Source organism: Pan troglodytes, chromosome 19, assembly GCF_028858775.2.
Source record: "Pan troglodytes isolate AG18354 chromosome 19, NHGRI_mPanTro3-v2.0_pri, whole genome shotgun sequence".
Classification (NCBI taxonomy): Eukaryota; Metazoa; Chordata; class Mammalia; order Primates; family Hominidae; genus Pan; species Pan troglodytes.
The window spans coordinates 80941477-80963155 of NC_072417.2; the positions used below are offsets into that span (position 1 = coordinate 80941477).

The 21679-nt window shown below is 42.0% G+C and overlaps 1 protein-coding gene across 27 annotated transcripts in view; it reads left to right on the forward strand.

The window, feature by feature from the left end:
- The window catches only part of BPTF (bromodomain PHD finger transcription factor), a 156866-nt gene extending 139884 nt beyond the window's left edge, over positions 1–16982 (forward strand). For 18 of the 27 annotated variants that reach the window (XM_054671499.2, XM_054671503.2, XM_054671512.2 and 15 more), the window contains 3 exons: positions 896–980; positions 10076–10262; positions 16081–16982. In XM_054671499.2, the coding sequence (XP_054527474.1) occupies positions 896–980; positions 10076–10262; positions 16081–16117 (309 nt within the window). In that variant the 3' untranslated portion in view covers positions 16118–16982. Of the gene's footprint in view, positions 1–895; positions 981–10075; positions 10263–15278; positions 15606–16080 lie in introns of those variants that run through there. The other 9 variants (XM_054671501.2, XM_054671508.2, XM_054671514.2 and 6 more) reach the window with 3 other exon arrangements.
- The last annotated feature ends 4697 nt before the right edge of the window (positions 16983–21679 follow it).

Genomic DNA, 21679 nt, shown 5'->3' on the forward strand with positions numbered 1-21679 from the left:
AGGTGACAGTGTGAGACTCCATCTCAGAACAAAAAGAATAACAGGATAGGGATGGTTTGCAGGATTATCAAGTGATACAGATGTACTGAAGACATAGAAAGCCAGTGTGGTTGCTCACATCTATAATCCCAACACTTTGGGAGGCCAGGGCAGGAGGATCACTTGAGTTGAAGAGTTAGAGACCAACCTGGGCAACAAAGTGAGACCCCCACCTCTACAAAACATTAAAAAAAAATGAGCTGCACATGTTGGCACGCACTTGTAATCCCAGCTACTTGGGAGGCTGAGGTGAGAGGATCACTTGAGCACAGGAGGTTACAGTGAGCTATGATCACGCCACTCGACTCCAGCCTGAATGACAGAGCGAGACCCTGTCTCAAAAAAGTGGGGGGAAATAAAAGGATATAGTGCACTGGATTGAAACTTTCTCCTGTCGTTATCATAATCACAAGAATTGAAGTAACTAAAAAGAGAATCATAGTCTCAATGTGTGCTTGAATGTTATTTAACATCACGTCTCTGCTACCTCATCATTAACCAGCTGTGGTAATGATTCCACACTTTGAACCCATCCCACCTGTTGACAGAAGCGATTGCAATGCCAGCATCACTCAGTGACAGCTCATCATGTAGGGCCCAGAATACTGATTTTGTGACTTCTAAGCTTGTGCTCCATTCCCAACACAAAGTCTTCTGACCAGCCTTTGAGTACCATTATTGTAGAAGAAGCTCATCTTAGGTAACTATTACTAGAGCAGAAATCACTTAATATAAAATATTTCATGTATCAAATTTAAAACTCACTTTTGGGTTCATTGATGTAGTAACTCACCCGGGAAACTTAAATGGAATTAGTGTTTTCACTGACAATAATGATGCTACTTTTTCATTATAGGCCCATAAGATGGCCTGGCCTTTCCTTGAACCAGTAGACCCTAATGATGCACCAGATTATTATGGTGTTATTAAGGAACCTATGGGTAAGTACATGAGTTGAATATGAAGTTTTTCAGAAGTCTCAGTGGATGTTTTATTATCCATAAAATTAATATCTTAGAATATTTTTAGCAAGGCTGGTGGGGGTATAAATTGGTATGGTCACTTTGGAGGGTAAATTGTTAGTATCAAAGTTTAATTGTGGCTGGGTGCGGTGGCTCACGCCTGTAATCCCAGCACTTTGGGAGGCCGAGACAGGCGGATCATGAGGTCAGGAGATCGAGACTATCCTGGCCAACATGGTGAAACCCCATCTCTACTAAAAATACAAAAATTAGCTGGGCATGGTGGTGCATGCCTGTATTCCCAGCTACTCAGGAGGCTGAGGCAGGAGAATCGCTTGAACCAGGGAGGCGGAGGTTGCAGTGAACAGAGATCGCGCCACTGCACTCTAACCTGGCAAGAAAATGAGACTGTCTCAAAAAATAAATAAACTAATAAATAAATAAATAAAATAAAGTTTAATTGTGCATACTTTTTTTTTTCTTTTTTTAATGAGACGATGTCTTGCTCTGTCGCCAGGCTGGAGTGTACTAGCGCGATCTCACATCACTACAACCTCCGCCTCCCAGGTTCAAGCAATTCTCCTGCCTCAGCCTCCCGAGTAGCTGGGACTACAGGCATGCACCACCATACCCGGCTAATTTTTATATTTTTTGTAGAGACAGGGTTTCACCATGTTGGCCAGGATGGTCTCAATCTCCTGACCTTGTGATCCGCCCCCCCTCGGCCTCCCCAAAGTGCTGGGATTACAAGTGTGAGCCACCACACCCGGCCAATTGTGCATATTCTTGAACCCGGCAGTTTCATTTCTTAGGATTTACATGTGCACAAGTATGTTCATTGTGGCAGTGTTTATAATTACAAAAACATTGGAAATGGCGGGGTGGCTCACGCTGGAATCCCAGCACTTCCGGAGGCCAAGGTGGATGGATCACCTGAGGTCAGGAGTTCGAGACCAGCCTGGCCAACATGGCGAAATACGTCTCTACAAAAATAGAAAAATTAGCCAGTTGTGGTGGCAGGCATTTGTAATCCCAGCTGCTAAGGAGGCTGAGGCACAAGAATCACTTGAACCCGGGAGGCAGAGGTTGCAGTGAGCTGAGATCACGCCACTGCATTCCAGCCTGGACGACAGAGCGAGACTCCGTCAAAAAAAAAAAAAAAAAGATTGGAAATGAAATAAGTAGCCATCAATAGAGGAGTAGCTATATCAAATGGTGTCTGAGTGGAGTATTATGCAGCCTTATAAAAGAATGAGTGAAATTAATGAATGGGTTGGGGTCTCTTTGATCCTCTCATCCTTCTCCATTTACTTCTTCTTCTTTTTCTGAAGGAGAGTAAATTTTATGAACTAGAGAGAATACCCTCATTTCCCAGAAAAAAAAATGGTAATAGGAGCCACGAGTAATCGTATCAACACGAATGGCTACAAATGATTTTACTAAAAAATAATTTATCTGCAAAAGAAATTAGAAAAATTAAAACATAGCTAAAACCTTCCAAAGGATCACTTACCACTAATGAAAGAATTATGTTCCAAAAGCCAGCTAAGCATTTTTTTTAATGAGAAGAGTTTGTGTTTCATGGCAGCATGAAAGAGGGGGAAACATGAAGTGGAAATAAATGAAAACTATCTCTGAAAAATAAACGTAATGAAGTAGTTATTACCTCTGTTCTCCTGATGTTGAAAATGGAAGGAGTTAATCATTGTACATATTTCAAATTTGGGTAGTCGCCTTTGAGAAAGTACCTGGGATGTTTACTAAAATAATAAGTTAATTATGCTGGTAATAGAAGTAATAATACAAGTTAATGGTAGAAAATTCATAAAATAAGGTCAGGTGCGATGGCTCACGCCTGTAATACCAGCACTTTGGGAGGCCGAGGTGGGTGGATCACGAGGTCAGGAGATCGAGACCATCCTGGCTAACACGGTGAAACCCCGTGTTAGCCCGTCTCTACTAAAAATACAAAAAATTAGCCGGGTGTGGTGGCGGGCACCTGTAGTCCCAGCTACTCAGGAGGCTGAGGCAGGAGAATGACGTGAACCCGGGAGGCGGAGCTTGCAGTGAGCCAAGATTGTGCCACTGCACTCCAGCCTGGCTGACAGAGCGAGACACGTCTCAAAAAAAAAGAAAGAAAGAAAGAAAATTTAGAAAATAAATACTATACAAAATTAGCCCGGCGTGGTGGCACATGCCTGTAATCCTAGCTGCTCGGGAGGCTGAGGCAGAGAATTGCTTGAACCTGGAAGGCAGAGGTTGCATTGAGCTGAGATCGCGCCATTGCACTCCAGCCTGGGTAACAAAAGCGAAACTCCATCTCAAAAAAATAAAAAATAAACAAAATAAATAAAGAAGATAGGCCAGGCACAGTGGCTCATGCCTGTAACCCCAGCACTTTCACAGGCCGAGACAAGCAGATGGCTTGAGCCCAGGAGTTCAAGACCAGCCTGGACAACATGGCAAAACCCTGTCTCTCCAAAAAAAATTTTTTTGAATCAACCAAGGCCAGGCGCAGTGGCTCATGCCTATAATCCCAGCACTTTAGGAGGCTGAGGCAGGCAGATTGCTTGAGATCAGGAGTTCAAGACCAGCCTGACCAACATGGTGAAACCTCATCTCTACTACAAAAAAAAAAATACAAAAATTAGCTGGGTGTGGTGGCGGGTGCCTGTACCCAGCTACTAAGGAGGCTGAGGCACAAAAATCACTTGAACCTGAGAGGCAGAGGTTGCTGTGAGACAAGATCGTGCCACTGCACTCCAGCCTGGGCAACAGAGAAAAACTCTGTCTCAAAAAAAAAAAAAAAAAAAAGAGATAGCCATTACTTTTGGTGTGTTCTTGTATGCATGGGTGTTAAAATTCATATCATACAGTGAATACATTTTCCTATGTAAATCTTCTTCGAAAACCCATAATTTTAATGGGTTTTTATGGTCCATTAGTTGAATATACCTTAGCTTATTTAACCAAAATTATTTTCTTGAAGACCTGGTTTTCCTGTTTGTTTTTGTTTTTTTTAATACCAAGATAAGCCCCAAATGGTGGTTCACCCAGCACTTTGGCCAAGGCAGGTGGATAGCTTGAGCCCAGGATTTTAATACCAGCCTGGGCAACATAGTGAGATCCTGTCTTTACAAAAAAACAAAAAATGCTCAGGAGGCTGAGGCAGGAGAATCGCTTGAACCCAGGAGGCAGAGGTTGTGGTAAGCCAAGATTGCACCATTGCACTCCAGCCTGTGGAACAAGAGTGAAACTCCGTGTCAAATAAATAAATAAAAACAAAAAATGGCTGGGCGCAGTGGCTCACGCCTGTAATCATAGCACTTTGGGAGGCCGAGGCAGGCAGATCACCTGAGGTTGGGAGTTCAAGACCAGCCTGACCAACATGGCGAAACCCTGTCTCTACTAAAAATACAAAAGTAGCCAGGCGTGGTGGCACATGCCTGTAATCCCAGCTACTTAGGAGGCTGAGACAGGAGAATTGCTTGAACCTGGGAGGTGGAGGTTGCGGTGAGCTGAGATCACGCCATTGCACTCCAGCCTGGGCAGCAAGAGTGAAACTCCATCTCAAAAAAAAAAAAAAAAAATTTAGCCAGGCATGGTGCCTCATGCCTGTGGTCCCAGCCCGAGAGACTGAGGCAGGAGGATCACTTCAGCTGGGAGGTGGAGGCTGCAGCGAGCCATAATCGCACTACTGTACTCCAGCCTAGGCAACAAGCAAGACCTTGTCCCAGAAACATAATAATAAAATACATATATACATACATACTAAGTTAAACATAATCTCCTATATCTCCTAAGTAGGTACATAAAGATAGTAATATAGATCTCTAAAATGTATTGTTGGGAAAAGAAGTGAAAGTTACAGAGCAGTACCCAGATTTTAAGCAGTAAACATTTATTTTCTAAGAGTACCTAAATGTGTTTAGAAATGCATAAAAAATGTCTGGAACAATATAGACTAAATTGAAAATAGTAATTTTCTTTGAGGATATAAGGGAACCAACAAAATCAGCAACTTTTATATTCTTAAATAGAAATAGGTTTAAATGAATTATGTTTGCTAATGTATTTTGTAAACTTAATACTTTTTCACATCAGCTGTTATAGACCTACATCATTTTAAATTATATGAAATTAAAATTAACAGCCCCCATCAATAGATTTTTTTATTGTGTGTAGTTTTTGCTAGTATAAACAACATGCCACTGGACATCTTTGTTTATACATCTGCCTGTACTTGTTTGTTCTAAGAAAACAGTCTCCAGGTGAAAGGGTCTAAGTACATTTTAGGCTTTGCTGTTGTTGTTCTGCCCAGGCTGGAGTGCAGTGGCGCCATCACCAGCTGACTGCATCCTCGTCCTCCCAGGCACAGCTGATTCTCCCACCTCAGCCTTCTGAGTAGCAGGGATGTAGTATACTTTTTTTGTTTGTTTGTTTTTTGAGATGGACTGCCCAGGCTGGAGTGCAGTGGCGCTATCTCGGCTCACTGCAACCTCAGCCTCCCGGGTTCAAGCGATTCTCCTGCCTCAGCCTTCTGAGTATCTGGGATTGCAGGCATGCGCCACCACACCCAGCTAATTTTTGTATTTTTGGTAGAATCAGGGTTTCACCATGTTGGCCAGGCTGATCTCGAACTCCTGACCTCAAGGGATCCACCTGCCTTGCCCTCCCAAAGTGCTGGGATTATAGGCGTGAGCCACCGCACCTGGCCCATTTTAGGCTTTTTTTTTTTTAAAACAATGTCCAGGCCAGGCAAGGTGGCTCATCACTGTGACACCTCCACACTTCAGCATGGGCTACAAAGTGAGACGCTGTCTTTAAAAAAAAAAAAAAAAAAAAAATTATTTTTAAATTACACTTTAGGGCTGGGCACGGTGGCTCATGCCTGTAATCTCAGCCCTTTGGGAGGCTGAGGCAGGCGGATCACGAGTTCAAGAGTTCAAGACCAGCCTGGCCAACATGGTGAAACCCCGTCTCTACTAAAAATACCAAAATTAGTCAGGCATGGTGGTGTGTGCCTGTAATCCCAGCTACTCAGGAAGCTGAGTCAGGAGAATTGCTTGAACCCAAGAGGCGGAGGTTGCATTGAGCCAAGATCGTTGCGTTGCAGTGATCCGAGATCATGCCACTGCACTTCAGCCTGGGCAATAGAGTGAGACTCCATCTCAAAAAAAAAAAAAAAGAAAAGAAAAAAATTACACGTTAGCAAATTGAACCAGCTTCCACTAATAGTGTATATCTATAGCATTCTGTCTGCACTACTGGAAAACACTGAGTATTATCACTCTTTTGAGGGGTATATTTTTTGTCTTTGAGAATATTTATTTCAAAAGTAGTGTGTTTTATGGTGTACAAATGCAGATGTTACAGAGATGTAAAATGTAATATTTACCACTACTCCTATAATGTCCCCTATAGTTAACCTCTGTTAATAGGCCAGTGTTACCATTTTTAATTTCTGCTAATTTGGCAAAGAAAGTGTTTTTATGTAAGAGTTTCCTATTCACATATTTCTTCTATTTTTCTCTCGAGATATTTGTATTGTTATCAGTATTATTTAAGGGCTTTTATTTTATTATTTTATTTTTTTTGAGAAGGAATCTCACTCTGTCACCCAGGCTGGAGTGCAGTGTCGTGATCTTGAATCACTGCAACCTCTGCCACCCGGGTTCAACCGATTCTTCCACCTCAGCCTCCCAAGTAGCTGGGATTACAGGCGCCCACCACCATACCTACCCAGCTAATTTCTGTATTTTTAGTAGAGATGGGGTTTCACCATGTTGGTTGACCAGGCTGGTCTCGAACTCTTGACCTCAGGTAATCCGTCCGCCTCTGCCTCCCAAAGTGCTGGGATTACAGATGTGAGCCACTGCGTCTGGCTATTTAAGGGCTATTTATATACTAAAGACAAGTAAAAGTTTTATAGTTTTTTTGGCATATGGTAGTTTTTAACATTTTTTGGAGTCATATCTATTAATCATTATAAATTCAGCCTTTGGTGTCATGCTTGGAGTCTTTTTCCTCCTCCATAATATATACTCACCTATGTGTTCTCCTAGGACCTTAAGGGATACCTAATTAACTTGGAACCATACAATGTCCAAGCATTATTCACATACTTTATTAAAATGAAAATTAGTCAAGCAGTAAGTAACCAGAACATAATATAAGTATGAACCAAGAATGTCCTAGTGTGATGTGTGCGCTCTTTCCTGAACACCTTACATGAACCTACAGCATGGATGTGCCAAGTCTTGGAATCAAGCTCTGTGTGTTTTCACAGTTCTTCATATTTACACATTTTTTTCTTTAACTGCATAAACTGGAACTTTCAAAGAGTAGTGTGTTTGTGTGTCTGTGTGTGTACTAAAATATATATATATATGGCCAGGCACGGTGGCTCACGCCTGTAATCCCAGCACTTTGGGAGGCCGAGGCAGGAGGATCACGAGGTCAGGAGATCGAGACCATCCTGGCTAACACGGTGAAACCCCGTCTCTACTAAAAATACAAAAAATTAGCAAGGCATGGTGGCAGATGCCTGTAGTCCCAGCTACTCCAGAGGCTGAGGCAGGAGAATGGCCTGAACCCGGGAGGTGGAGCTTGCAGTGAGCTAAGATCCCGCCACTGCACTCCAGCCTGGGCGACAGAGCGAGACTGTCTCAAGAAAAATAAAATAAAAAATATATATAACAAAATTTGCCATTTTAATCATTTTAATAAACCCACAATTATCTTGGCATATAATGAGAGAGTATTTTTTGTTCCAGATTTGTAGGCAGTTGCTCCAAACCCTTTTTTTGTTTTTGTTTTTTGAGACATTGTCTGGCTCTGTTGCACAAGCAGTGGTGAGTGCAGTGGTGCGATCTTGGCTCACTGCAGCCTCCACCTCCTGGGTTCAAGGGATTCTCCCCTCAGCCTCCCTAGTAGCTGGGATTAAAGGCATGTGCCACCATGCCTGGCTTATTTTTGCATTTTTAGTAGAGACAGGGTTTCGCTGTGTTGGCCAGGGTGGTCTCGGAACTCATGACCTTGGATGATACGCCCACCTCGGCCTCCCAAACTGCTAGGATTACAGACGTGAGCCACCCCGGCCGCAACCTCATTTATGAATGAACTCCTTTCCCTACTGACTTGAAGGGACACCCTTAATATATGTGAAATTCTTATACTAGATGCAGTTAAATCTGTTCCTGTTTTGAACTTGTCTGCGTTAGTGTTTGTGTTGTTCTGCATGCTGCCACACTTTTCATTACCACAGCTTTAGAATATTTTTTAATGTCTGACAGATAAGATTATCTCTCATTACTTTTCAGATATTTCTTAGGTATTCTAGTACTTTTATTTATTGGTTGAACTTTCAAATCACTTTCAAATTCTAAAATATTCACTAACCTTTAGTTTGAAATGTGTTGTCTGTCTACTCTAGATTGATTGGAGATTACTGGCCTTTCACTCTCTCAGATATTTATGTCAAATTGTATACAGAATTTTATTTCAAACACGTCGTTCTCCTAGGATCAATGTTGTTTCAGATAGATTTATTTCAGTCAGTACATTCCAAAGCAGTTGCCTGCTCTACAGCAAAAAAAAAAAAAAAAACTTGTTTTCCTGTGCTCTCACGCTAAGGTCAACATGGGAGAATTCTGTTTGGCGGCCTCTGGTCACCAAGAAGTGGGTGGGGATTTCTCCCCATGAACAACCAATCCAGCCTCAGACCCCAACTGAGTGTCTTCTAATTCAATTCAATTCAATTCTGACACTATCTACCTGAAGATAGGGTCAGATCCCACAGGTTGGGGACTCAGTCCCCAAGATTACCCCCTCTTCAGATGCCGGTCGCCAGCCCCAGGTGGTTTTACCTGCACGTCTGACCATCTGGCTATAAATCAGGGTTCCCACAAACCTCTCCTAAGGTTCAGTAATTTGCAGGAGCAGCTCACAGAACTCAGGGAAACACCTACTTAGGCTTACCGGTTTCTCAAGGACACTGCAAAGGATTCCGATGAACACCAGGTGGAGAAGATGCACGGGGCAACGCTGTGGGGAGGGGCGTGGAGTCTCCATGCCCTCTCTGGGCACACCACCTGACAGTTGCCTCCACATGTTCAGCTGTATCAGGAAGCTCTCCGAACCCGGTCCTTTTGGGTTTTTAGGAAAGCTTCATTACTTAGGCATGAGTGATTACATCATTGGCCATTGGTGATCAGCTTAACCTTCAGCCCCTCTCCCCTTCCGGAGGTTGGGGGATGGGACTAAAAGTCCCAACCCTCTAATCCTGACTAGGTCTTTCCGGTGACCAGCCCCAATCCTGAAGCTATCTAGGGAATTCCAACCACCAATCATTAACATATAAAAGAAACTCTTATCACTCCGGAGATTCCAACCGTGTTAGGAGCTAAGTGTCAGGAAATGGGGACAAAAACCAAATATATATTTCACAATATCACACCCATCTATCACCATAATGATTTTCTCCTTTCTGCATATTGCCTGTACTATTACATACTAATATTCGTATCAGCTGATATTTTTCCCTTACATTTAAGTGGACACTTATCATTGCAGTCACGAATGGTAAGACAGTATCACTTTGTCACAAATATAAGGTAACAATAAAAATAAAGCAAAATGATGTTATTAAAGTCTAATACCAGGATCATAAAGCCACTAGTACAGAGATTTTGTTCTTAATTCTGGATTCCCATCTTTATACATACACTAAATGGTTTGCACGTAAAAATGTATTATACTTAGATATGCATAGAGCATGTCGGTGTGTTTCCTTGATCTCAAACCATTTGAATGAAGAACGGTTCTGTGCAGTTACCTGAAAGTAAAAGAACCTTAACAGCAACCCGGATTTATATTTTAGAACCTCAATCAGAAACAAAATTGGAAAAGTACTCTTTTGTTCTTCATGAATTGCAAAATAACCTCCAGGGTGAACCAGCCTGACTCCAGGACTGCTTGCACAGTAAACATATATACTTGTTAGAACTTCGGAGAATATTCACATTGGAAAAACCTTAAAGCTCTGAAAATGTTTTACATTTTGTGTTTTTAAGACCTTGCCACCATGGAAGAAAGAGTACAAAGACGATATTATGAAAAGCTGACGGAATTTGTGGCAGATATGACCAAAATTTTTGATAACTGTCGTTACTACAATCCAAGTGACTCCCCATTTTACCAGTGTGCAGAAGTTCTCGAATCATTCTTTGTACAGAAATTGAAAGGCTTCAAAGCTAGCAGGTGAGCAGATGGGTTCGGTATTCTGAATTAATTCAACTCTTCACACTCTTTATACTATTCTGTCTAACGATTCAACCAGTGCAGTTTATGGTAAATTTAACCTTAAATATCTTTAAAAAAAATAAAAAAATCAAGACTCCAGGGTTATGATCTACTGCCAAGGAGAAGTGGACAAATTGCTGGGTTTGTTGTTGATCTACTTAAAGTCTTTTTTTGAAAATTCAAGAAGTGGCCGGGCATAGTGGCTCACGCCTGTAATCCCAACACTTTGGGAGGCCAAGGCAGGCAGATCACCTGAGGTCAGGAGTTCGAGGCCAGACTGGCCAACATGGGGAAACCCCGTCTCTACCAAAAATACAAAAATTAGCCAGGTGTGGTGACACACGCATGTAATCTCAGCTACTTGGGAGGCTGAGGCACAAGAATCACTTGAACTTGGGAGGCGGAGGTTGCAGTGAGCCAAGGTCACACCACTGCATTCCAGCCTGGGTGACAATGAGACTTTCACAGGAGGTGGGGGGAACATCCCAGCCTTGTCAACATAATGAGACCATGTCTCTACAAAAATTTAAAAAATTAACCAGGCATAGTGGCATGCACCTGTAGTCCTAGCTACTCAGGAGGCTGTGACAGGACGATCACTTGTGCCCAGGAGTTCAAGGCTGCCGTGAGCTGTGATTACACTACTGCTCTCCAACCTGAGTGACAGAGTGAGACCCTGTCTCAAAAAAAAAAAAAAAAAAAAAAAAACAAGAAATGAAGAAAAATTTCCTGAGTTGATGATTGTCACAGGACTTTAAATTCTAGCAGAATAAAGTCCTTCACTCAGCAAATGACTTTTGAGAACCTGATGTGTGCCTGATACTGGGAATTTAGCAATGAATAAATTAAGGCCCCTGCACTCTATGAGGGGTGGGTGGAGCAAGGGGGACAGTTGATAAACATCATAAACCAGGTAGACAAATGGAAAAAGACTCACCCCTACATACATCGCTATAAAATTTCCAAATGCTACGAATAAAAGAAACTCTTAGATAAAACCGACAATTTATAAAACAAGAATTAGATTGGTGTCAGATTTTTCTGCTGTGACATTTAGTGCTAGAAGATTATGGAAGAATAAATCTAAAAGTTTAAGAAAAAATGATTGTCAGCCTAGAAGTCTGTGCAGCCAGTCAAGTTTAGAGGCAGAATAAATATATTTTCAGTCATGTGAGGACTCAGGGCATCCTTTCTTGGCAGGTATTTTTTAAAAGTGTGTGCTATTGGCCAGGTATGGTGGCTCACGCCTGTAATCCCAGAACTTTGGGAGGCCAAGGTGGGTGGATCACTTGAGGTCAGCAGTTCAAGACCATCCTGACCAACATGGCAAAACCCCATCTCTCCTTAAAATACAAAAATTAGGCAGGCATAATGGTGCACGCCTGTAGTCTCAGCTACACAGGAGGCTGAGGCATGAGAATCACTTGAACCCGGGAGGCACAGGCTGCAGTGAGCTGAGATTGCGCCACTGCATTCCAGCCTTGGTGTCAGAGTGAGACTCCATCTCAGAAGAAAAAAAAAAAGTGTGCTGTCAAAAATAAGGAAACAAATTTTTTCCTTTTAATAATGTATCTTCCTGTAATCCCAGCACTTTGGGAGGCCGAGGCGGGCGGATCACGAGGTCAGGAGATGGAGACCATCCTGGCTAACACGGTGAAACCCCGTCTCTACTAAAAATACAAAAAAATTAGCCGGGCGTGGTGGCACATGCCTGTAATCCCAGCTACTAGGGAGGCTGAGGCAAGAGAATCACTTGAATCTGGGAGGCGGAGCTTGCTGTGAGCCGAGAAGGCGCCACTGCACTCCAGCTTGGGCGACAGAGGGAGATTCCATCTCAAAAAAAAAAAAGTATCTTTTTTTTTTTTTGAGACGGAGTTTCACTCTTGTTGCCCAGGCTGGAGTGCAATGGCGCGATCTCGGCTCACCGCAAGCTCCACCTCCCGGATTCAAGTGATTCTCTTGCCTCAGCCTCCCTAGTAGCTGGGATTACAGGCAGCCACCACCATGCCCAGCTGATTTTTGTATTTTTAGTAGAGACGGGGTTTCACCATGTTGACCAAGCCGGTCTCAAACTGCAGACCTCGTGATCCGCCTGCCTCAGCCTCCCAAAGTGCTGGGATTACAGATGTGAGCCACCGTGCCCGGCCAGAAATTTTTGTTTATTTGAGTTCAGAAAACAAGAGGTTCAGGAAAGCAATGAGAATTACTCTGACCCAAGATGACATTTATACAGCAGGCTGTAAAATGTCAGCAGACCAAATCCTAGCAGGAGAATGGAGCACTCCCCAGAGGCTCAGTAGAGCAAGAAAATGACTCATACATTAGATAATTTGTTTAAGACAGAAAAACATAAGGCTATGATTAAATCAAAGAATGTCAGGGATAAAAATGAAAGGCAATTAGAAACGCCACTAAGAACAGAAAGTTGTGTAAGTGTACCCTGTTAGCTGGGCACGGTGGCTCATGCCTGTAATCCCAACACATTGAGAGGCTGAGGCAAGAGCATGCTTGAGCCCAGGAATTCTAGACCAGCCTGGGCAACATGAGGAAACCCCATCTTTACAAAACACAAAAATTAGCCAGGCATGGTGATGTACACCTGTGGTCCCAGCTGCTTCAGAGGCTGAGGTGGGAGGATTGAGCCCATGAGGTAGACACTGCAGTGAGCCATCTTCATGCCACTGCACTCCAGCCTGGAAGACACAAGACCGTGTCTCAAAAAAAAAAAAAAAAAAAAGGCCCTGTTAGCAAAGGACTAGGTGCTACAGAGAAAAATATTTACATTTTCGTAGTAACGTAAATAATGACATTGGGCCGGGCACGGTGGTTTACATCTGTAATCCCAACACTTTGGAAGGCCAAGGCACGTGGATCATCTGAGATCAGGAGTCGAGACCAGCCTGGCCAACATGATGAAACCCTGTCTCTACTAAAAGTACAAAAATTAGCCAGGTGTGGTTGCACATGCCTGTAATCCCAGCTACTCAGGAGGCTGAGACAGAATCACTTGAACCTGGGAGACGGAGGTTGCAGTGCACCAAGACCGCGCCACTGCACTCCAGCCTGGGCCACAAGAGCAAAACTCCGTCTCAAAGATAATAAAAATAATGACATTGATTTTCAACTTTTAGAATCACCCTATAGACAAAGCATAGAATGATATAATTTTTAAATTATAGGGAAATAAAACTTGGACTCAAAAAAGGGAGGTTGGGAAATGGTTAAGTGAGCTTGGTTCTCCTTGCCATAGCAGGGCTTAAACAAAAGTTGATAAAACAAGAAATAGCAGTATAAGAAATTACCCTGGCCGGGCGCAGTGGCTCATGCCTGTAATCCCAGCCCTTTGGAAGGCCGAGGCGGGCGGATCACCTAAGGTCAGGAGTTCAAGACCAGCCTGGCCAACATCGTGAAACCCCGTCTACACTAAAATAAAAAAATTAGCTAGGTGTGGTGGTGCACGCTTATAAGTCTCAGCTACTCGGGAGGCTGAGACAGGAGAATCACTTGAACCTTGGAGGCGGAGGTTGCAGATCGCACCACTACACTCTAGCCTGGGCAACAAGAGTGAGACTCCGTCTGAAAACAAACAAAAAAAAACCTACCCAGGCCGGGTGTGGTGGCTTATGCCTGTAATCCTAACACTGTGGGAGGCTGAGGTGGGTGAATCACTTGAGGTCAGGGGTTCAAGACCAGCCTGGCCAACATGGTAAAACCTCGTCTCTACTAAAAATACAAAAATTAGCTGGGCCTGGGGGCAGGCACCTGTAATTCCAGCTACTGGGGAGGCTGAGGCAGGAGAATCATTTGAACCTGGGAGGAGGAGGTTGCAGTGAGCTGAGATCCCGCCACTGCACTCCAGCCTGGGCAACACTGAGGCTCCATCTCAAAAAGAAAAATACATCTACCCAGAGAACTGAAAAGTCAAAGGGATTGATCATAGGGAGCCTGGATTTCAGATGGAGTTAAGGTAGGACAGAGGAGCACAACTTCTCATTATAAGCCCCTCTATGCTTTTTCATTTGTACATCGTGGTTATTCCTCTGGTTCAGTTTCTAAAATTGCTTTTTTAAATTGGGAAGGCCTTTGGTGGTAACTGTGAGGTAGAAGCCAAGGAGTGTGAATCCTACCCTGCTGCCAGCTTGCCGGCAGAGCCCACAGGATGACTGCTGGCAACTGCTGATGAAGGAGAGGAAATTGCCTGGAGGTCCTGGGGCCTGTAGGCAAGACAAAGGGAATTGGTAAAGGAGAGATGGAGGCCTAGGCTGGGCCTGCACAGTGAAGGGGCCACTTAGGATGTCTTCTTGCCACGTGGTTATTTTATGTAGCTTTTTAATATACTCAAGTTGACATAATTTTCATTAAAGCACATGGGAGCTGAATTGAGAAGTTTGCTCAATTCTGCTTAAATAAACAAATTAGGCTGTGTGCAATGGTGCCTGTGATACCAACACTTTGAGAAGCCAAAGCAGGCAGTTCGCTTGAGCCCAGGAGTTTGAGACCAGCCTGGGCAACATGGGGAAACCCCATCTCTACAAAAAATACAAAAAATTAGCCGGGCATGGTGGCATGTGCCTGTAGTCCCAGCTACCCAGGAGGCTGAGGTAGGAGGATCACCTGAGCCCTGGAGGTTGAGGCTGCAGTGAGCTGTGATTGCGCCACTGCACTCCAGACTGGGTTACAGAGTGAGACCTTGTTTCAAAACAAAACAAAACAAAACAAAATTACAATGTAAAGAGTTGTATAAGGGCAACTTGCTGTTGCCTTTTTAGGGAATTTCTATTGTTTTCCAGATTTAAGGCAGAATGAAACATAACTAGCCAGTTATTGAAAATTGATTTATTTATGGATTTTCAGAATTTCCTTTGCCATATTTTCCCATTTTATGATCTCCAGCATTGTTTGCACATTGTTTTCATTACTGCACTTTGTTATAATTCATCATTTATACCATCCATATTCTTTCTTTTCTTACAGATTGTGATATCTTTAGTCTGAATTTTTAACTGGAATCAGAACTGGATGTTGGGGTCACTCTTTGTTTTATTGTACCTCGTGATTACCTAATTCAAAATTGCCCCCCAGAAAGTCAGATTAGTTAATATAATTTTTTAATGTTAAAGATGTATCGTGGTAAAAAATTTACTCTAGCAGCCATGTTGAACAATGTATTTAAAAATTGTAAACTCTTGGAATACTGTATTTATCTGCTATTTCAATATAAAGTCCTTTGACTTAGTCCTGGTAACTGTACAGTAATTTGGTTTACTAATGAAAGTTGTGAATAAAACTGTGAAACTAGAAGGGAGACTTTCTGGACTTTAATAGAAAAATGTGATTTTAAGATTGCTTTTTCTTTTGTTTTAGCGTAATTTTTCCCTTTATATTCCCCTCATCAATGTAAATAAACACACACACACACACACACACACACACACACACACACACATCTTTCACCACAATGGTAATGCTTCTGTAAATGCCTCTATTTGTCCAGTTGGCTGAAAATGTTGTAATCTTTATTAGACAAATATATATATATATATATATATTTAAATATTGGCTTTTTCCAGTGAGCTATTATGTTTAGTGTACAGTGAAAAGTTTTAATATTATAGGTTAAAAATTTCTTAATCGTTCTTTTCTATTCGCTTGCCAAGGGTGAATGAAAGAACATGGCTGCTTCTCCCAGACTGACTGACCTTGGCATCCGCATAAAGCATCATTGTTTTCAAAAATGAAGGGTGCTTAATTGTTCCCTTTTTTCTATATTCTGTAGGTCTCATAACAACAAACTGCAGTCTACAGCTTCTTAAAGTTCAGCGTGTTAACCTAACATAAAACACAGCAAGAATCTGGTTGTCTGAACTATTTTAAATTAAGGAGCCAGATGTTTTTAGTCAGGCTATCCTGACAAGACTTGACCTAAACTTCGTTTTTATTGGTCATAACAGTCCAATTATATTCTTGGCCAATTTTGTCCAACGGACAAGAAAAAAGCAAAGTCAACGACACCATTATCTTGTCAAGATCAAATGGTTTTACTATTGTGGCAGAAGCGAGAAAACTTTGTTTATTGAAAAAAAAAGAAAAAGAAAGCAAGAAAAAAAGATACTATGGGGTCAAGTGTAACTCCATGGAAATGCCACGTCTGCTCTTCAGTGAAGAAGCTGGTTTAGAGTCTCACAGAAAACTTTTGACTGTATTTATTTATTGTTGCAAAAAAGACGCTTTTTTATTGCTGCCCTCATTTGTCAGCTAATTATTTTTTCTTATAAAATCCAGCCCCGGTTACATATAATCATCTGTATCTTATCATGATTCCTGTAGGTAAAAGTACAAGACGACCTCTAGATGTCTTTTCTTTCTATGAAAGGAGCTGCTATGTACACATGTGCACACACACACAACTGGGAATCAACAATGAGTTTATTGTTCATGGTAGATTAAAATTAAGCTTGCATAAAGGTTGGGCTAAGTGGTCCTGGACTACAGACTCTGTTGCCTTGAATATAACAGTACAATTTGTCAATTACTCCGCACCAGGCTAAAATGAGTAAAATCTATTTGAAGGTATCTTGTTTGTAAACATTTGTCAGATTCTAATTTTTTTCTTTTGTATTAAAATTCAACTATGGATGTATATGAAACAAAATAAATGGAGATAATTTTTCTCCCACAGACAGAGGTGTCTTTGAATGTGCGCTAATGATTATCTGTAAGCCTTTGTGGGGAGGGAGGCCTGCAAGGTCATGAAAGGCAGAAGAGTCTAATTGTGCCTGGATTTCTCCAGGACAGCAGTGGCCCCTCGTTTTATCATTCCCAGTCCATTGTCATCACGTCAGAGAAAAATCTTCAGGGGTGCTAATCCTGTTGCATCAGTTGATCATACTAACGAGAACGGTAATGCGACAAGATACACATTGCCCTTCATCTGTACATTCTGTGATACCAGGCAAATTACCAATTACACACAGCTACTTACATTTTATGAAGGGCATTTTTTAGATGACCTCATCCTCTGTGTTATTTGTTGATTGGGTTTGTTTTCTGTTTGTTGGTTGGTTTGTTTCTTCCACGTAAGGAAAAGTAGTGTAAACAGTAGCGAGAAAATGGAAACCACAGAGGAAGATGTATTTTCCATGTTTTTCCTTTCAGTGTTCTTACACGTTGTATCACTGCATTGTGGTAATAGCTTCTATAAAATCTGCCATAGTTGGATTATGCAGCTTTGCAAAAATTTTTACTAGATTTTGCACTAACTCATATTAGCTTTGTCCTACCAACTTCTGGAATTTATCTAATTATTGTTTTTCAAAGTTTCTTTCCTTTTAATGTTTCCCTGCTATGCAAAACCTTTCCCAGACCTCAGTTTCTTAAAAGAAAGATGTTGCTACAGTTCCCGATTCTTTCTTATTACAGGCTCAGGTGTACAGGTTATTCTGGGTTAATTTTATCTAATGAAGCCCATTCCTTTTTGTACATAAAGATGTCACTTAAACTTATGCTTACAAACTAAAGAGACTAATCGCTCAATATGAAAACATGAAAAAATTTTTGCTTAAAGTATTAAGATGGAAGTAGTTAAATATGGGTTATTTTGTCCTTTTACTTTTTTAAAAAATGTTACATATTGTATGCACTGTGCTGATGCAAGAATTCTACATTTTAATGAATTATAAAATTATTCTGCATCTCATCACGTCACAGTATTTCTGTACTATTTATTCATATATATATAAATATATATGGGCTTAATCATTTAAAATTTGTTGCAGCAAGAACTTTCCTACCTGTAGGCAATAGATTGCTATGTTTTTAACAAATTGTGGCAAATTCTAAACAGCAATTCTTTTGTACGTAATAGGACATTTCATCCTAGAAAAATAAAGTAATGTTTTTGACATTGGATTTGGTGCAGTTTCTAATGAAGCAATGGTTGGTTGGTTAATATGTTTTCTATAGCTGTTAGCCTTGCCAAATTGTACAAAAAGGATAAATTTTATGGAAATCTGAAACCAGGAAGATGTTAATTTCATATGTGTATTTAACGGTATAAAGTGTTGTATAGTTTCTATCACCATACAAATACATAGACATTTTATAGTTTCATCAACTACAGAGCTTTAGTCCTTCAGAAGTAATTTTTGAAAAACATACTTCTTTTTTTTTTTTTTTTTTTTTTTGAGATGGAGTTTCACTCTTGTTGCCCAGTCTGGAGTGCAATGATGCCATCTCGGCTCACCACAACCTCTGCCTCCCGGGTTCAAGCAATTCTCCTGCCTCAGCCTCCCAAGTAACTGGGATTACAGGCATGCGCCACCACGCCTGGCTAATTTTGTATTTTTAGTAGAGACAGGGTTTCTCCATGTTGGTCAGGCTGGTCTCGAACTCCCGATCCCAGGTGATCCACCTGCCTCGGCCTCCCAAAGTGCTGGGATTATAGACATGAGCCACCACGCCCGGCCTGAAAACCATACATTCTTATAGAACATAATGAATTCCAAAAGCTGCTTTTCTGTGACAAGCAGAAATCTTTGACAAGCTTCTGCTATTCAGAAAGATCTACATAATACAGCTATTTTGCTTCCAATAATTCAGGCAGTAAACTGTACATTTGTGATACTCTTAGGATGTTTCTACCCCAGGCCTTGGGCTTATAAATACATTTAATTTGCATCAATAGATTTCCTTGGCTAAAAGTATTTTCAGTACCTGTTATACTTTACCTGCCAAGTTCACAATCCTTGAAACCATTTCATGAAAAGTATTTTCCTATTGGTAAAGCTTTTATTCTCCTATCCAAATTCTGCAGGAAGTTTAAATAAAATTGTGGCTGGGCATGGTGGCTCACGCCTATAATCCCAGCACTTTGGGAGACTGAAGCAATGGGTCACTTGAGGTCAGGAGTTGGAGAGACCTGCCTGGCCAACATGGTGAAACCCTGTCTCTACTAAAAATACAACAATTTAGCTGGACAAGAGGCACACGCCGGTAGTTCCAGCTACTCAGGAGGCTGAGGTGGGAGGACGGCTTGAACCCGGGAGGCAGAGGTTGCAGTGAGCTGAGATTGTGCCACTACACTCCAGCCTGGGTGACAGAGCGAGACTCCGTCTCAAAAAAAGTGAGCTTTTGGAGATATTTTCTGAAGTAAAATAATTACCTTTTTATATTTCAAATGGCCTAGAGTGTTATTTAGAGACACTAAGATTTGCTGTTGTTTGTAATCTACCTTCCTAGGATCTGCAAATAAAAGTTACTTCCCTATTTCTGTTAATTCCTTTAGGCAAACTCTCTGCTTCTTTATGTTAAAGAGCCAACCTGGTGGCATTTCAGATCTCTGCACACTTAGACAAAGCTACATGGTTATTACAGCTTTCGCTCTTCATGATTGAAGCTATTACCATAGGTCTCAGACTTCTTGTCCTTAATGTGAGAATGGTGATATTTCATGGATAAAGTAATGAAGTACTTGAGGAGGTGGGGGTAAGAACCAGCTGAGAAGTATTTTTAATAATTTGAAACATTCTGAGGTATTTCTAGATACTTGGAGCGAGATACTAAAAGATTTTCTCAGAAGATCATACCGCTTGATCCAATTTGAACCAAATTCAACTAAGAAATTAGCTATATTTTCAACTAAAATTAGCTATATTTTTAAAATGTTAATGTCCTGCTTTATCTAATTTATTTATTGCTTGCTCAAATATTTCCTGAAATTGAGGTGATGCATTATAGGTGGCGGGTCAGTTTTTATGAGTTTGTTTCTGTGTGTGAATGGTCAACCTTAAAAATGATTTTGTCCGGGCGCGGTGGCTTATGCCTGTGATCCCAGCACTTTGGGAGGCCGAGGCGGGCGGATCACCTGAGGTCAGGAGTCCGAGACCAGCCTGGTCAACATGGTGAAAACCCCGTCTCTACTAAAAATACAAAAATTAGCAGGCCGTGGTGGCACATGCCTGTAATCCCACTACTCGGGAGGCTGAGGCAGGAAAATTGCTTGAGCCCGGGAGGCGGAGGTTGCAGTGAGCCAAGATGGTGCCACTGCACTCCAGCCTGGCCGATAGAGCGAGATTCTGTCTAAAAAAAAAAAAAAAAAAAAAAAATTCAAGAGAAATACTAACAGTGCCAAATGATACTTTCTTTACAAGGCAGTTGTAAAGAGCTATGGGTCGGGCGTGGTGGCTCACGCCTGTAATCCCAGCACTTTGGGAGGCCAAGGCAGGTGGATCACAAGGTCGGGAGTTCGAGACCAGCCTGGCCAATGTGGCAAAACCCTGTCTCTACTAAAAATACAAAAAGTAGCCGGGCGTGGTGGTGGGTGCCTGTAATCCCAGCTACTTGGGAGGCTGAGGCAGGAGAATCGCTTAAACCCAGGAGGTGGAGGTTGCAGGGAGCCAAGATTGTGCCACTGCACTCCAGCCTGGGTGACAAGAGCAAGACTCAGTCTCAAATAAATAAATAAACAGTGTATGTGTTTTATAGACGTTTTCCTACCCAAAGAAAAGTGCTTGGCTGGGTGCGGTGGCTCACACCTGTAATCCCAGCACTTCGGGAGGCTGAGGCGGGCGGATCGTGAGGTCAGGAGATTGAGACCATCCTGGCTAACACGGTGAAACCCCGTCTCTACTAAACATACAAAAAAAATTAGCCTGGCGTGATGGCGGGCGCCTGTAGTCCCAGCTACTCGGGAGGCTGAGGCAGGAGAATGCCGTGAACCCGGGAGGCAGACCTTGCAGTGAGCTGAGATTGTGCCACTGCACTCCGCAGTGCGAGACTCCGTCTCAAAAAAAAAAAAAAAAGAAAAAGAAAAAGAAAAAAAGAAAAACAAGTACGTTTTCCCCTTGAATTGTAAAATAATAGCTTCATTTGAAGGAGGGATGCTATTGAATTACTACTGAAGGCAAGAGAGTATTCCATTTAGGGACTATTAATGTGTGCACATAGGCACAAACCCATTTGCTAAGAAAAATCTATCAATGGGACAAGATTATAAGAAACTATAGTGCATTTGCTAATTAAAATTTTCCATCAAATTGGCAGGGCGCAGTGGTTAATGCCTGTAATCCCAGCACTTTGGGAGGCTGAAGTGAGTGATTCACTTGGGGCCACAAGCTCAAGACCAACCTGGGCAACACGGCCAAACCCCGTCTCTACTAAAAGTACAAAAGGCCAGGCATGGTGGCTCACAACTGTAATCCTAACACTTTGGGAGGCCGAGGCAGGTGAATCACTTGAGATCAGGAGTTCTAGACCAGCCTGGCCAACATGGTGAAACCCCATCTCTACTAAAAATACAAAAATTAACCGGGCGTGGTGGTGGGCGCCTGTAATCCCATCTACTCGGTAGGCTGAGGCAGGAGAATCGCTTGAACCTG